This window comes from Macaca mulatta, chromosome X (assembly GCF_049350105.2).
Source record: "Macaca mulatta isolate MMU2019108-1 chromosome X, T2T-MMU8v2.0, whole genome shotgun sequence".
Classification (NCBI taxonomy): Eukaryota; Metazoa; Chordata; class Mammalia; order Primates; family Cercopithecidae; genus Macaca; species Macaca mulatta.
The window spans coordinates 159,569,077-159,586,657 of NC_133426.1; the positions used below are offsets into that span (position 1 = coordinate 159,569,077).

General features: G+C 45.2%; 1 protein-coding gene across 1 annotated transcript in view; it reads left to right on the forward strand.

Moving 5' to 3' along the window:
• ZNF275 (zinc finger protein 275) overlaps nucleotides 1-17,581 on the forward strand; it is a 24,855-nt gene continuing 7,274 nt past the window's right edge. Inside the window, exons 1-3 of the mRNA XM_001082824.5 lie at nucleotides 1-131; nucleotides 2,487-2,563; nucleotides 17,325-17,426. Of these exons, the coding sequence (XP_001082824.2) occupies nucleotides 2,533-2,563; nucleotides 17,325-17,426 (133 nt within the window). The 5' untranslated portion in view covers nucleotides 1-131; nucleotides 2,487-2,532. The remainder of the gene's footprint in view (nucleotides 132-2,486; nucleotides 2,564-17,324; nucleotides 17,427-17,581) is intronic.

The window sequence follows — 17,581 nt, forward strand, 5'->3', positions numbered from 1 at the left end:
AAACGCGCCGCGGGGCTGTTAGCTCTGCCGGGCACTGGCGGCTCCGTGGCGCTTCCTGCCACGCCAGGCCTGCCTGGGCCGCGCCAGCGCTGCTCCACCGAGGGCCGCGCGTCGGCCGCCGCCGGGCCTGGGTGAGTGTGCGGGCCGCGGGAGGATGTGCGGGGGCGCTGGAGGGGCCGCAGGGCGGAGGTGATCGTGGCGGCGGCAGGAGGACCTGAGGGCCCGAGTGAGCGTGCAGGGCCGCGAGAGGATGTGCAGGAGGCGCAGGACCGTGTGCGGGGCTGGAGCGAGTGTGCGGGCCGCAGAAGAGTGCACGGTGCAGGGAGGGGGCGTCTCTGGGCTGTTGGAGAGCTAGCTGCTCGGCCTTGGGCTGGCCAGAGCTGGGAACGGGTCCCGGATGACGAGTACGAAGAGGCCCGAAGGCCTTCCCGAGGCAGGCGGGGGGCGGCGGTCCCGGGTGGGAATTGCTAAAGTGCGGAGGCCTGCTCTGCTCTTTGGGGGAAGCTAGGAGTGGGAACCGCTCAGGGGCAGACAGAGAGGACCCCCGCCCCTAACGCCTAGGAGCCCGATCTGGAGGGGGCGTTGTAGGGGTGGGGATTAAAGGACTTTTCCCTGGTCTAGGGGAGGGGCTGAGCCGCAGTCTGAGCGCTGGGAGGGTGGGCTAGGTGGGAACAATTCCCGCTGGGGAGTCCCTCCTTTCCTTTTGAGTGGGTTGGGTGGGGGTTAAGCCTCAGCTTGGTGGGGAGGATGGGGGCAGGTAGGTAGCCTAGAGAGAGAACTGTGGGGAGGGAGGGGAAAGGGGGCCGTGAGCTGAGCTCAAGGCCCTCTGTCTGAACCAGTCTTTTTCTCTCCCCTACTGGGGGCTGCCATCTCCCACTCCAGTGCCCCTGCCCCCTTAAACTCCTTTGCTGGCTCCTCCAGTCTATATTTGGGTGATTAATTACATGTCTTTTCCACAACCCCCCCCGCCCCCACTCGCCTGCCGCCCAAAGTCCATGGTCCCTTTCAAACAACCCCCACCCCCATTCCTGGCCCTCTTCCCAGAGGTCCCACCCTGCCACCCTGTTCCAACTGAAGCCCTCCAGCCAGCCTTGGCCTAGCTGGGCCCGCGGCCCCCCTCCAGTCTCCTTGGTCAATGAAACATTTCCTCTTCAACCTCAGCCCGACATTTTTCCTTTACAAGAGAATTTCAGATAGGATTGCGGGAACAGCACCTCCCCTAGGTACTAATGCTGCCTCAGCCCTTCCCCACCCCCACGGTCCCTCCACCCCACAACATTGGACCTTCAAGTAGAAGCCACTTGCACAGTGTCTGACCCAGTTCAGTATATCCCCCTAGTAACATTTGTGGGAGATGTACTACTGAACTGGGCCAGACACTGTGAGTTTTATATATAGAACCCTATTGAGTAGTGATTTTCAGCCTTCTGTCTGTGAGGGACCCCTTGGAAATCTACTAGAACGTGTGAATTCTCTTCTAACCATCAGCACAGACTCGGAGATAGTGGGCTCCCATTTCACAAGGCTCCTGGGCAGGAATCCTGTCAATGACAGAGATTCTGAGAGTTGGAGAATCTGGGAACCTCCAGATTCTAGACAGGCCCAGTGTTAAGGAGGTGCAGCTCTGCATCATAATCTCCTGGGGTGCTTGTTAAAAAATGCAGATCCCTTGGTATCTCCCAAACCAGCTACACTCCCATATGAGTTGTTAGTGAACTCCAAACCAACTTTCTCACCCGATGATCCAGCCCTTACCCAAACCTGCCTGGGCTCCTTGGATGGCCCTGGGCTCCTTGCAATTTGCATAGCATCCCACCCCACCCCCAGTTTCAAATCCTTTGTATCCAGGCAGTGTTACCTAAAGGCAGCTATACTTACAATTTATTTCGATTTTTAGTAAGATGCCATGAATATTCTTGGGGAAATGGGAACACAAAACTTTCCTCAATTAAGTACAACAAACACTACAAAATCCCCTTCTGGTCTACCTTCTGGGTTTTTATAGAAAAGAAATAAGATAGAAACCCAAACAGAAAGAGACAGGTGCCCAGGCAAAGTGAGAGAGGAAACAGATGCCTTCCCACCCACACATACGGAAAAAGGCACACACAGACACAAATACCCCAAGAGAGACAGACTTTCCTGGTGAGACACCCTCTCTTTAGACCCTTCAGGATTCTGCTACTTACAGTAGCAGCCTGTTTGCTGCTTTGGGACGGGACAGGGTGGGCCCACGTGGGGCCTTCACTTCTGCCTCCTGGCCTGTCAGGTGGAAAGAACATGAAGGCCAGGCCCAGCGTGGCCCTGGGCTTGGCTCAAGGGTTGCATCCTGACCTGGCTAGGGTGGATCCAGATTGTGGTGGTGTACATTCAGTTGAACCCTGTATCTGGCCCAGTTCAGTACATCCCCCAAAATGTGGGGGCCAGGTTGCTGGGAGGCGCACATGGGTCTGCCTCTGTTCACCTGAATTATTGCAATCCAACAGGTGGGACCTTACCTGCCAGCCTGATCCGTTGGAGTAGTTCTGAGCCATGATGAGTCATCCGTGTGTGTCTCTTTTGGGTAAGTCTCGGTGTTTATGCGTGGTGTCTGCTGGCCTCGACACTGGGCATGCTATCAGAAGACCCTATAGGTGGGGTTACAACATGGTGAGGAGTATCGTTTTGGTTCCAGAAGCACTTATATTTTCATCTATGCCAGTGTTGCTGAACTGTCTTTGCCCAGAGACAGTTCTCTCAATCCAAGCAACACAACTCACAGGAGAAAAGATATTCAGGAAAGAGAATTTGGAATCTAATCTCCCTTTTGGGTGGGAGAGGGAGCAGAAGCCATCCATCTGAATTGGATCTCTTGTGAGTGGAAACCTTTGAAGACACCCTTTGGGGTACATTTGCTCTGGCCTAGAACTGAACAGAACACAAGCCACCTGTTGTCTTCTGGGTAAACTCAAGCTTTAGGGCCTGAGGACATTCTGCTCCAGGTCTTTATTTAGATGCTTCAGAGAGTTCAGGTGTTTCTGGCACCCCTTGGAAGCTTCTGGAACCTTCCAGATGAGGCTTATTTGGGTGGCCTCGCTGCCTTTCCCCTGCCCAGGGAAGGACAGCGCCCCTGTTAGAGAATGTTGCTTGGCTATTTGTGTGATAAAATCAGTTGAATGCTGGTCTTTAGGCTCAGAAGCTACTGTTAGCCAGTAGCCAAACATTCAGCAGTGAGGCAGGAGTGTCTTTAATCCAAAGACAACCAGGAAACATCTCATTATTACTACATTTTGTGACGTGGGTTGTTTTTTGTCTCTGTTGAGTTCAACTCTTCATTTCTGTTCTTCCACATCAAAGTGGAATGATTATTTTGAGTCTCTTAGTGTTTTCTGCTTCCATGCGGTAAATTTGATTTAAATAAGTTGGTTAAAATTTACATTGCGATCTAAAGCACGTGAGCAGGAAGATTTGTTCGCTCATGTGAGCTCTCGTGTTTTAGAAAGCATAATTTTTCAAATTATCAGGCAGTAGGTTGACATTGACATCATTATTTTCCATTTATTCTAGCAGATGTTTGTTAAACAGCTGCAGTGTAATGGTGCTTGCCTAGGTCCAGTGTGCAATTCACAGCTGACCTTGACAGGGCCTTTGCTTTCTGGGAGTTTATAGTCTTTAGACTATCTTCAGATCCCATTGAAAAAAGGAGAATAATACCACTTATATTAAGGGTTGGAAATGTATTTTCCCACAGTATTTCTTTGAGCGTTCATATTTCCCAGTTGTATGTAGGAGTGCACCCTACGAGATTGAGGACATGCTTTTGTGCTGTGAGTGAAAGTGCCTTACTTCAAGGTCAGCATTACCCTGTGTGTCCATCGGGTGTGCATTACAATGATTTTCATGTTCTGTCTGGAATTCCTTCGACCTTGATTCCCCAAGATCCACTGTCAGAAGGCAGTGGACACCTGCATTTGTCACTTTTTTCACAGCATCCAGCTTCTTTTCCTGATTAGTTCCACCATTTTAAAATAGAACAGTTGTGCAACATAGATCCTAAATGATCCGATTATCACTAGGATTGATGATAATTTTATTTTGATCTGCAGTAGGGATTAATGTGTTATCTTTTTTTTAATGACCTTCCTTTGCTTCTCATGAAGCTCTTTTACCTGATATACTTGATTGATTAATTATGCAAAGTTTCATTTCCTTTTGTGGAAGCAGGGCCCACTTCTTTCCTCCCATTTTTATGAGTACCTTTTAAATGATCTCCATGTCGAGGGGCTCTGTCACTGTGGGTGGTGATCACGCAGCCACTGAGAGCTAAAGTGCTCTCAGGCTGAGTCCCCTGGGTGAGCTGCTACAGGAAGGGGCACTCCTGTTGCTGCACAGGAAAGGATTATTAACAATTCATTTGGGAGTTGTGGCTCCAGGATTTCAACAGTTAATCATGCCAATTAAGTAAAAACACTTCAGTAGGATTTGCCCTATTAAATGGAACACTTCGGGAGGATTCACTCGATTAAACGTGGGTGGCTCGGGAGGACTCTGTGTGTGTGTGTGTGTGTGTGTGTGTGTGTAAGAGACAGAGACGGAGAAAGAGAGAGAGGAATGACATGTCTCATTGTGCAATGAGGGCATGTTAGCAGGATGGTTTAAAGGCAGCACCCAAACACCCATATATGCCATTAGGCCTAGATGACACTAAGCCTCACCCCCAGTCTGTCTTCTGGCTGTGGCATGGTGTTATAGGTTGAATATTATTTCGCTCTTCTCTGGTGTGGTTCGAAAAGTCTCAAATCTTGGGAGATGGATATTAAGCAAGTTAACCTCCTGGAGCCCTGGTTTCCTTCTCTGTGAATGGAGGCGGTAATAACCACAGGATGTGATAAGTGAATTACAGGAAGGGAGATGCATGGCTCCAAACACGTGTAGTGCATGCTCCGGTAATGGAAGTGTGCTTCATTTAACATGCCACTCCCCACACACATTGATTCAGTCACCCCGCAATTTATCATGTGCCCACTCAGGGCCAGGAGCTGCTGCAGACACTGGGGATTCAGGAGTGACCAAGAATGAGAAAGCACCCCTGCGCTGTTGGAGCTCCATTTCTCCTGGGGACTGTCAGTTAGAAACAAGCAATTTCATTGGATAGTTTTTAGTTAGCAAAAATGTTCCGAGTAGACTATGACGGACACTAGAGAGTGAAGGCATTCTAAGGAGGTGACATTAGAGTTGAAGCCTGATGTGGGCCAGGTGCAGTGGTTCACACCTGTAGTCTCAGCATTTGGAGGCTGAGGTGGGATGATGGCTTGAGTCCAGAAGTTCGAGACTGGTCTAGGCAGCATAGTGAGACTCCATCTCTACAATTGTTTTTTTTTTTAATTTAAAAATTTAGCTGGGGGTGGTGGCACACAGCTGTAGTCCCAGCTACTCAGGAGGCTGAGGCGGGAGGATCACTTGAGCTTGGGAGGTCGAGGCTACAGTGAGCTGTGATGGCACCACTACATTCCAACCTGGGTGACAGAGTGAGACCCTGTCTCAGAAAAATAAAAATAGAGTTGAGGCCCGAATTCTCAGAAGGAGCCATCCATGAGAAGCCCATGGTACTCTCAGCAGTTTCAGAGGCCTTGAAGGCCACAGTCTTGGCCTATCTAGGATTGAATGAAGGCCAGTGTGTCTGGATGTCACTGCGATGTGGCAGGGCAAGATATGGGATTGGGGGGCTGGGGCAGAGCCTTGTCAGAGGGCTAAGTTCTTAGGTCTCTGGCCTGAAGTCAGCGAGAAGAGGTCTCTAACAGATCCTCTTTCTCAGAAGGTATATCCACAATATCCCCCTCTCCATTCCATTTGGCAGCCAAATGTCAATGTCAATTGGAAGTGAATTTTTTTTAATGAATTGTGTAAGTAATTTATGACCAGTTCATTTTGTACTGGAAGCCAAAGTCAAATCAGGCATTGAATGTATACCAGAGGAATCCAGCGGACCAGCAGGGCCCTGCCCAGGTGACAGTGGGACAGTGAGGGTATGGCTGCTGAGCACCTGGGGATGAACATGAACTCACACTGGGGAAGCCCCTGTGCCAGACAGCCAGTTAAAGATGGGAATGGGGCTTCCTTGGATTCTGGGACTAGATGAGGCCTTCTGCCCGCACTTCTTAGGTGCTGATAGCTTGCAAGGAGGAGCCCAGGAAGTCACAACCCCATGGGCCTGTCTCTAGGCTTTCTGGTCATTGCCCTTCGTGGACCGCCCACAGATTCCTGCCAGCCCTTCTCCCCTGCACTTGCCCTACTGTGTGGGGATCCCAGGAAATGCTGGATTTTTTACCCAAGCGAAGGGCCACTCCCCATTGACTCCTTGGCCTCAGCCCTTGGCTTCTCACATGCTGAGCATCTTTCTTACTCAAAGTCTTTTAAAACCAAAATATTTTACAATTGTTATGCTTTTCTGATACCAACAAAATTCAGCTTGGTTACTAAAAATTCTCACATTACAGAAAAAGAAAGCAGATCTTTCTAGACCTTGACTCTCCCCAACTCCAACCCCATGTGGTCACATACACATTAGAGATGTGCTTATTCTAGCTACAAGTCACTCTCACTTCTTTCCTTTTTTCTCCTGAAATGCAAATATATACCTAGCCATCTCCTCCCCTTCCCTTACCCTCTTTGGGTTTTCAAGGGAGAGTAACTATCTATGCCTGTATCGTCTATGAAGGATTCACATTTTTGTCATCTGCAGCATATCATCCTACGTTGGCACCTGTTGGTTTTATATTGAAACCCTCCAGCTTTCTTCCTGCTGAGTTCTAGGGCTCTTTGGTAGTGTCTCCAGAGCTCTTAGCCACATTTGTCATTCATTCTTTCCCCCACTTTTTTATGACATTGGGATTTTCTAGACTCTTTGTGTTGGTTCTAGTATCCTGTTTTCCATTTTCCATCCATTTACTTTTAACCTATCCATGCCTTTATATTTAAAGTTTCTTGTAGACAGTATGTCTTGTTTTTATTACAGCCTGACAATCTGCCTTTTGATCGGAGTATTTAGTCAATTTACACTTACCTTAACTATCCACGTCGTTGGGTTTAAGTTTGCCATCTTGCTATTTGTTTTTATTTGCCCCTTCCATTCTTTTTTCCCCTCTTTTTCTTTACCCTTCTTCCTTCAGATTATTTTTAGTATATATTTGATCTCTGCTGTTGGCTTATTAGCATGTATCAGAGTCTTGGAGGACTTGCCAGAACACACAATCATATGTTTCACTTCTGATGTTATAAACCCGACACTACCTTTTTATTATTTTTGCTTTGAATGATTGAATGTTTTTTAAAACATTTAAAAGTGAGATTGGTAAAAGCATTGTATATTTCCCCACATATTTACATTCCTGGTGTTCTTCATGCCTTTGTGTAGATCCATCTTTCCACCTACTATCATTTTCTTTCAACCTGAAAGATTTCCTTTAGTATTTCCTATAGTAGAGATCTGCCGGTGATGAATTCTCTCAGCTTTTGTCTGAAAACAAACTTTATTTTGCCTTCATTTTGGGAGGAAATTTTCCTTGAATATAGAATTCTAAGTTGACAGTTTTGTTTTTCTTTTAGCACTTTAAAAATGTCTTGCACTGGTTTTCTGACTTGTACATTCTCTGATAAGAAGTTAGTAATTACTCTTTGTTCCTCTCCACGCAGCAACATCATTTCTTTCCTCTGGCTATTTGAAGACTTTCTCTTTATCACTGGTTTTTCAGCAGTCTGATTATTATGGGTCTTTTAAAGTCTTGCTAGGGGTTCACTGACTTTCTTGCATGTGTGAGCTTATAGTTTTCATCAAATTTGGAAAACTGTCCTGCCATTATTTCTTCAACTGTGTTTTTTATCCCTCCCCTACTTTTCCTCACCTTCTCAGGTTCCAGTTATGTAGGTGTTAGACCATTTTCTCTTACCCCAGGTCATTGAGATGCTGTTTGTTTTTAAAAACTCTTTTTTCTCTCTGAGCTTCTTTTGAGATCATTTGTATTGCTATGTCATCAAGTTGTCTATTTTTTTTTATACTTTAAGTTCTAGGGTACATGTGCACAACGTGCAGGTTTGTTACATATGTATACATGTGCCATGTTGGTGTGCTGCACCCATTAACTCGTCATTTACATTAGGTATATCTCCTAATGCTATCCCTCCCCCCACATCACGACAGGTCCCAGTGTGTGATGTTCCCCTTCCCGTGTCCAAATGTTCTCATTGTTCAATTCCCACCTATGAGTGAGGACATGCGGTGTTTGGTTTTTTGTCCTTGCGATAGTTTGTTGAGAATGATGGTTTCCAGCTTCATCCATGTCCCTACAAAGGACATGAACTCATCCTTTTTTACAGCTGCATAGTATTCCATGGTGTATATGTGCCACATTTTCTTAATCCAGTCTGTCATTGATGGACATTTGGGTTGGTTCCAAGTCTTTGCTATTGTGAATAGTGCCACAATAAACATACATGTGCATGTGTCTTTATAGCAGCATGATTTATAATCCTTTGGGTATATCCCCAGTAATGGGATGGCTGGGTCAAATGGTATTTCTAGTTCTAGATCCTTGAGGAATCGCCACACTGTCTTCCACAATGGTTGAACTAGCTTACAGTCCCACCAACAGTGTAAAAGTGTTCCTATTTCTCCACATCCTCTCCAGTACCTGTTGTTTCCTGACTTTTTAATGATCGCCATTCTAACTGGTATGAGATGGTATCTCATTGTGATTTTGATTTCCATTTCTCTGATGGCCAGTGATGATGAGCATTTTATCGTGTGTCTGTTGGCTGTATAAATGTCTTCTTTTGAGAAGTGTCTGTTCATATCCTTCACCCACTTTTTGATGGGGTTGTTTGTTTTTTTCTTGTAAGTTTGTTTGAGTTCTTTGTAGATTCTAGATATTAGCCCTTTGTCAGATGAGTAGATTGCAAAAATTTTCTCCCATTCTGTAGGTTGCCTGTTCACTCTGATGGTAGTTTCTTTTGCTGTGCAGAAGCTCTTTAGTTTAATTAGATCCCATTTGTCACTTTTGTCTTTCGTTGCCATTGCTTTTGGTGTTTTAGACATGAAGTCCTTGCCCATGCCTATGTCCTGAATGGTATTGCCTAGGTTTTCTTCTAGGGTTTTTATGTTTTCAGGTCTAACATTTAAGTCTATAATCCATCTTGAATTAATTTTTGTATAAGATGTAAGGAAGGGATCCAGTTTCAGCTTTCTACATATGGCTAGCCAGTTTTCCCAGCACCATTTATTAAATAGGGAATCCTTTCCCCATTTCTTGTTTTTGTCAGGTTTGCCAAAGATCAGATGTGTGGTATTATTTCTGAGGGTTCTATTCTGTTCCATTGGTCTATATCTCTGTTTTGATACCAGTACTATGCTGTTTTGGTTACTGTAGCCTTGTAGTATAGTTTGAAGTCAGGTAGCGTGATGCCTCCAGCTTTGTTCTTTTGGCTTAGGATTGTCTTGGCAATGCAGGTTCTTTTTTGGTTCCATATGAACTTTAAACTAGTTTTTTTCCAATTCTGTGAAGAAAGTCATTGGTAGCTTGATGGGTATGGCATTGAATCTATAAATTACCTTGGGCAGTATGGCCATTTTCACAATATTGATTCTTTCTATCCATGAACATGGAATGTTCTTCCATCTGTTTGTGTCCTCTTTTATTTCGTTGAGCAGTGGTTTGTAGTTCTCCTTGAAGAGGTCCTTCACATCCCTTGTAAGTTGGATTCCTAGGTGTTTTATTCTCTTTGAAGCAATTGTGAATGGGAGTTCACTCATAATTTGGCTCTCTGTTTGTCTGTTATTGGTGTATAAGAATGCTTGTGATTTTTGCACATTGATTTTGTATCCTGAGACTTTGCTGAAGTTGCTTATGAGCTTAAGTAGACTTTGGGCTGAGACAATGGGGTTTTCTAAATATACAATCATGTCATCTGCAAACAGGGACAATTTGACTTCCTCTTTTCCTAATTGAATACCCTTTATTTCTTTCTCCTGCCTAATTGCCCTGGCCAGAACTTCCAACACTATGTTGAATAGGAGTGTTGAGAGAGGGCATCCCTGTCTTGTGCCAGTTTTCAAAGGGAATGCTTCCAGTTTTTGCCCATTCAGTATGATATTGACTGTGGGTTTGTCATAAATAGCTCTTGTTATTTTGAGATATGTCCCACTGATACCTAATATATTGAGAGTTTTTAGCATGAAGGGCTGTTGAATTTTGTCAAAGGCCTTTTCTGCATCTATTGAGATAATCATGTGGTTTTTGTCTTTGATTCTGTTTATATGCTGGATTACATTTATTGATTTGCATATGTTGAACCAACCTTGCATCCCAGGGATGAAGCCCACTTGATCATGGTGGATAAGCTTTTTGATGTGCTGCTGGATTTGGTTTCCCAGTATTTTATTGAGGATTTTTGCATCGATGTTCATCAGGGATATTGGTCTAAAATTCTCTTTTTTTGTTGTGTCTCTGCCAGGCTTTGGTATCAGTATGATGCTGGCCTCATAAAATGAGTTAGGGAGGATTCCCTCTTTTTCTTTTTCTTTTTTTTTTTTTGACATGGAGTCTCGCTCAGTCACCCAGGCTGGAGTGCAGCAGCGCGATCTTGGCTCACTGCAAGCTCCGCCTCCCAGGTTCACGCCATTCTCCTGCCTCAGCCTCCCAAGTAGCTGGGACTACAGGCGCCTGCCGCCACACCTGGCTAATTTTTTGCATTTTTAGTAGAGACAGGGTTTCACCATGTTAGCCAGGATGGTCTCGATCTCCTGACCTCATGATCCGCCCGCCTCGGCCTCTCAAAGTGCTGAGATTACAGGCGTCAGCCACCGTGCCCGGCTGATTCCCTCTTTTTCTATTGATTGAAATAGTTTCAGAAGGAATGGTACCAGCTCCTCCTTGTACCTCTGGTAGAATTTGGCTGTGAATCCGTCTGGTCCTGGACTTTTTTTGGTTGGTAGACTATTAATTTTTGCCTCAATTTCAGAGCCTGTTATTGGTCTATTCAGGGATTCAGCTTCTTCCTGGTTTAGTCAGGAGGGTGTATGTGTCTAGGAATTTATCCATTTCTTTTAGATTTTCTAGTTTATTTGCATAGAGGTGTTTATAGTATTCTCTGACGGTAGTTTGTATTTCTGTGGGGTCGGTGGTGATATCCCATTTATCATTTGTTATTGAATCTATTTGATTCTTCTCTCTTTTCTTCTTTATTAGTCTTGCCATTGCTGAGGCTTGAGTAGGTAAACAAAGCGGCCTGGAATCTCGAAACTGGTAGAGCCCACCACAGCTCAAGGAGGCCTGCCTGCCTCTGTAGACTCTACCTCTGGAGGCAGGGCATAATCAAACAAAAGGCAGCAGAAACCTCTGCAGACTTAAATGTCCCTGTCTGACAGCTTTGAAGAGAGTAGTGGTTCTCCCAGCATGGAGTTTGAGATCTGAGAATGGACAGACTGCCTCCTCAAGTGGGTCCCTGACACCCAAGTATCCTAACTGGGAGGCACCCCCCAGTAGGGGCAGACTGACACCCCACACAGCCAGATACCCTTCTGAGATGAAGCTTCCAAAGGAACGATCAGGCAGCAACATTTGCTGTTCAGCAATATTCGCTGTTCTGCAGCCTCCACTGCTGATACCCAGGCAAACAGGGTCTGGAGTGGACCTCCAACAAACTCCAACAGACCTGCAGTGGAGGGTCCTGACTGTTAGAAGGAAAACTAACAAGCAGAAAGGACATCCACACCAAAACCCCATCTGTATGTCACCGTCATCAAAGACCAAAGGTAGATAAAACCACAAAGATGGGGAAAAAACAGAGCCGAAAAGCTGAAAATTCTAAAAATCAGAGCACCTCTCCCCCTCCAAAGGATTGCAGTTCCTTGCCAGCATGGAACAAAGCTGGACAGAGAATGACTTTGACAAGTAGAGAGAAGGCTTCAGACGATCAAACTTCTCCGAGCTAAAGGAGGAAGTTCGAACCCATCACAAAGAAGCTAAAAACCTTGAAAAAAGATTAGATGAATGGCTAACTAGAATAACCAGTGTAGAGAAGTCCTTCAATTACCTGATAGAGCTGAAAACCATGGCACAAGAACTATGTGACGAATGCACAAGCTTCAGTAGCCAATTCAATCAACTGGAAGAAAGGGTATCAGTGATTGAAGATCAAATGAATGAAATGAAGTGAGAAGAGAAGTTTAGAGAAAAAGGAGTAAAAAGAAACAAACAAAGCCTCCAAGAAATATGGGACTATGTGAAAAGACCAAATTTACATCTGATTGGTGTACCTGAAAGTGACGGGGAAAATGGAACCAAGTTGGAAAACACTCTGCAAGATATTAACCAGGAGAACTTCCCCAACTTAGCAAGGCAGGCCAACATTCAAATTCAGGAAATACAGAGAACGCCACAAAGATACTCCTCGAGAAGAGCAACTCCAAGACACATAATTGCCAGATTCACCAAAGTTGAAATGAAGGAAAAAATGTTAAGGGCAGCCAGAGAGAAAGGTTGGGTTACCCACAAAGGGAAGCCCATCAGACTAACAGCAGATCTCTCAGCAGAAACTCTACAAGCCAGAAGAGAGTGGGGGGCCAATATTCAACATTCTTAAAGAAAAGAAGTTTCAACCCAGAATTTCATATCCAGCCAAATTAAGCTTCATAAGTGAAGGAGAAATAAAATCCTTTACAGACAAGCAAATGCTGAGAGATTTTGTCACCACCAGGCCTGCCCTACAAGAGCTCCTGAAGGAAGCACTAAACATGGAAAGGAACAACTGGTACCAGCCACTGCAAAAACATGCCAAATTGTAAAGACCATCGATGCTAGGAAGAAACTGCATCAACTAATGAGCAAAATAACCAGCTAACATCATAATGACAGGCTCAAATTCACACATAACAATATTAACCTTAAATGTAAATGGGCTAAATGCTCCAATTAAAAGACACAGACTGGCAAATTGGATAAAGAGTCAAGACCCATCAGTGTGCTGTATTCAGGAGACCCATCTTACATGCAGAGACACATAGGCTCAAAATAAAGGGATGGAGGAAGATCTACCAAGCAAATGGAAAACAAAAAACACAGGGGTTGTGATCCTAGTCTCTGATAAAACAGACTTTAAACCAACAAAGATCAAAAGAGACAAGGCCATTACATAATGGTAAGGGGATCAATTCAACAAGAAGAGCTAGCTATCCTAAATATATATGCATCTAATACAGGAACACCCAGATCCATAAAGCGAGTCCTTAGAGACCTACAAAGAGACTTAGACTCCCACACAATAATAATGGGAGACTTTAACACACCACTGTCAACATTAGACAGATCGACAAGACAGAAAGTTAAAAAGGATATCTAGGAATTGAACTCAGCTCTGCACCAAGCAGACCTAATAGACATCTACAGAACTCTCCACCCCAAATCAACAGAATATACATTCTTCTCAGCACCACATCACACTTATTCCAAAATTGACCACATAGTTAGAAGTAAAGCACTCCTCAGCAAATGTACAAGAACAGAAATTATAACAAACTGTCTCTCAGACCACAGTGCAGTCAAACTAGAACTCAGGATTAAGAAACTCACTCAAAACCACTCAACTACATGGAAACTGAACAACCTGCTCCTGAATGACTACTGGGTACATAACGAAATGAAGGCAGAAATAAAAATGTTCTTTGAAACCAAGGAGAACAAAGACACAACATACCAGAATCTCTGGGACACATTTAAAGCAGTGTGTAGAGGGAAATTTATAGTACTAAATGCCCACAAGAGAAAGCAGGAAAGATCTAAAATTGACACCCTAACATCACAGTTAAAAGAACTAGAGAAGCAAGAGCAAACTCATTCAAAAGCTAGCAGAAGGCAAGAAATAACTAAGATCAGGGCAGAACTGAAGGAGATAGAGACACAAAAAACCCTTCAAAAAATCAATGAATCCAGGAGCTGGTTTTTTGAAAAGATCAAGTTCTCTAATTTTTTTGTGTGATATCTAATCTGCTGTTAATCACATCCAGTAAAATTTTCACTTTAAATATTATAGTTCTCACCTCCAGAAGTTCTATTTGGTTCTTTTTATATCTTCTATTTCTCTCACTGTATTCCTGTTTTTCTTTTAATGCTTGTACATCATTAAACTGGCTGTTATCCTTGTCTGTGAGTCGTCACTGGTCATTTCTGTGTGTTTCTATAAACTGATTATTCTCCCTGCCCTGGCCACATTTCTGTGCTTTTTGGCATTTCAGTAACTTCTGATTGGATGTTGGGTATTATAAAGATTATATTGTTGAGTGTCTGGATTTGGGGTGGTAGTTATTTGTGGATCAGTTTGATCCCTTTGAGGCCTATTTTTAAGCTTTCTTTGAGACAGGTCTTGTGTAGCTTTGGCTCTAGGAATACATCAGCCCTACTACTAAGGCCTCTGGATTCTCTACTGTGTGTCCCAGGTAATCACAGAGGACTCTATACTGGTTGGTCAGACCTTGAATGTCTCTCTACCTTTGTGTGTCCTGAGAATTGTTCAGCTTACAGCTTCCTGATCACCCTTTTCCTGGGCTTTTGGAGTTTCGCTCTATGCATGCATGGCCTAGTAGTCAGGAAAGACTCAAAGGGAAGCTTATACATATTTTTTGAAGCTCTTTTTACTGCATAACTAACTCCTTTCTGGAACTCTGCTCTGCAACTTCCAGCTGCCTCAGCTGCTCTGAATGCTGGTCTGTGTCTCCTCAACTTGGCAAAGCCACTAAGCTCTGTTTGGTTTTTGCCCACCCCAACACACAGTCTCAATCTGGAAATTGCCTCCAGGCAGACAGCTGAGGCAATGATAGGGCTCCCCTTATCTGTTTCTTTTCTCTTGGGGATCGTGATTCTGTACTTCCTGCTGTCCAGTGTCTGAAAACTTGTTTCACATATATTTTCTCCATTTTTTTCTACTTATTTATGGCAGGATGTGAAATCTGTTCCTTGTTACTCCATCGCAGCCAAACGTGGAAGTTTCTGTCCATTCTTTTTAATTAACATCTTTAATTTTATATAAGAGTCTTTCTGGAGTAGCTAGATTTTGTGGGTCTTGAGCCAGTGTAAAAAGCCTTCCTTTTTACTGAATTATGAATTAAATTGAACTGTCATCACAACAGGAACTGTGTAGCTGTTTCTTTGAACTCACTGATGTGAGAGGCCTGTGATGCATGGATATCGGTGGTAGGATCTTTCACATAATTTGCAATTTGGAAGGAGAAGAAAATCTGTAGAAATCATTCAGCTCTTTTGTTTAACAATTTAGTGTTTGAAGATCTTTTCTTTGAGGCTTATTTTTCCAGCTGTTTTGTTCCACTTCTCATTTGGTTGAATGCATTAGAGAACTGCTGTCATGTGTACCTGTCTCGCTGTCACCAGGCTCCTTGTGTCAGTGGGCTATGGCTTTTAAGGGCCTCACTGCTGGTCTAGAAGCCCCCATTCCTGCTGTCTTCCCTCCGGCATCCTGATCCAGTTTTTTTGTTGCCTCTACAAAGTTGGAAAGGGTCTCTCATTTCCTGGTTATTTCTTCTGATGATCTTGGTGTGCCTCCTTCCTGTGCAGCGTCAGCATAGACTTCTAGGCTTGCCAGTCTTCCTGCCCTTGGATCTCTGTCTAGGTCTGTCTTCACCTGGCTGTGCCTGGGCTGGCATCTGCTGGTCTTGTCTTGGCTCCCTCTGGCCTGCCTCTGTTCATTCTTTGCCAGGCCCGGTTCAAGGTGTGTTTTCTCACACATCTTCATGCCCTGGCTTGTCATTCAGCCAACATGTGAGAGAAGACTCAACAAGATCAGAAACCAAGGAAGAGGAAATCACCAGTCTCTTCACAGGGGATCCAGGGACAGGGCTGTCATCACTCATGGCCTTTTTCACTTTCTTTAGTTCCACCTAATCCCCAAGGTCTTACTCTCCCCAGGATGGAGCACCAGGAAACCAGGTCTTGGCAGTCCCTCTTGAGATGCCGGAGGCTGAGGTGAGCTGTGTTTCCCTCTGCCTTGCTTGGGATTCTCTCACCACTCCCTGAATCTGGCCTCAGCCTCTGTCTCTTGCCCCAGCATGACACACGGCAGAGTATGAACCCCAGCTGCTGCCTTCCTGCCCTCCCACTGCTTCTCTTCTAGAGGCTGCCAAGGATTGGATATCCACTGGGCTTGAAGTCCCAATCATCCAGGTGGGGAAGCTGAGTTTCCATCCAGGAAAGTGATTGAACGGAGGTCCCTTGGAAAGATGAGACGCCAGGGCCATGGCCCAGGGATCCTAGTGCTTGATCAGGTTCTCTTTTCAGGACTTCTTGGAGCTGTGGTTAGGCCTCCATGTTAACAACAGACACCCACTCCAGACCCTCGCCTCTTGTCCCTGGCATTACTGGCACTGCCCCTGCCTCATTCTAAAATAGATGGAAAGACTGATTAGCCCTGGGAATTCTTTCAGGATTTGGTGACATTTGACGATGTGGCATGGTACCTCACCACAGGGGAGTGGTTTAAGCTGGACCCTGAACAGAGGGTGCTGGCATATTATAGGAACGTGACCTCTGTGGGTAAGGATGTCCCAGCCCTTCCTCAAATTCACCACCTGCTTGGAGTGGGGCAGGGGGCACATGGCTACCCCCACAGAAGCTCACCTTCTCCCTGGATTGTAGGGAAACACAATGGGTCTGCCACATCTGATATGTCAGAGTAGTATGCGTTCCCCCAACTCCTCTTGGCATGGAAAGAACCCCTCTCAGTCTTTTATTGGGAAAGAAATTAGAACACTGCCACTGTAATGTAGAATACTCTTTTCATTTTAATGCACAAATTATGCAAATTGCATGACCATTTGGTTTGAGTTTATTTGTGAGAGAATGGTTGACGTGATCAAGATCTTGTTCACCCATTAGGGGTCTGCATGTGTGCAGTGGGGAGGAGGTTTTAGGAGGAGAGACTGTTGGGAGTCAGATTTGGGAGTTGTGGAAGTCCACATGTCTGGGAAGAGCATGAAGTTAAATGTGTGAGCACTGAGGGGGTGGACAGGCAGAAGGCAGGGTGAGGATCACCTCCTCAGGGTGGCCACTTGATCCTCCACAGAGCCTCCCCCAGGTGGGCCCAGAGCCTGCCTTCCTCAAGCTCCTGGAAGGAGCCTGACCTTGGGAAACACCTTTGAACTGAATGAATGACTTGCCTAAGGTTAAGGCCAGCCTGGTCTTTGAAGATGGAAGGGGGTTCCCCTTCAAAGGCCTTGCCTATGTTCCTCCACTATTCTCATGTCATCTTTGGCTGTCGCCGTAACCAATCTCCTTTCCCATGAGCAGGCGTTCCTGTTTTGAATCCTGCCTTGGTCCCTCACCTGGCACAAGGACAAGTGCTGTTGGTATCAGACCCATCGCCCAACACTGATCCAGCTAAGTACTCTGGTGAGTGAAAAAGAAATGTGAGGAAACTGGGGGAGGCCCAACTGAGCTGGGGTTTGGGTTAGGGTTGGAGGGCCCAGCCGAGCTGTTAGGCTTCAGGTTAGGGTTGGGGGTCCCAGCTGAGCTCTTGGGCTTGAGGTTAGGGTTTGGGGACCCTG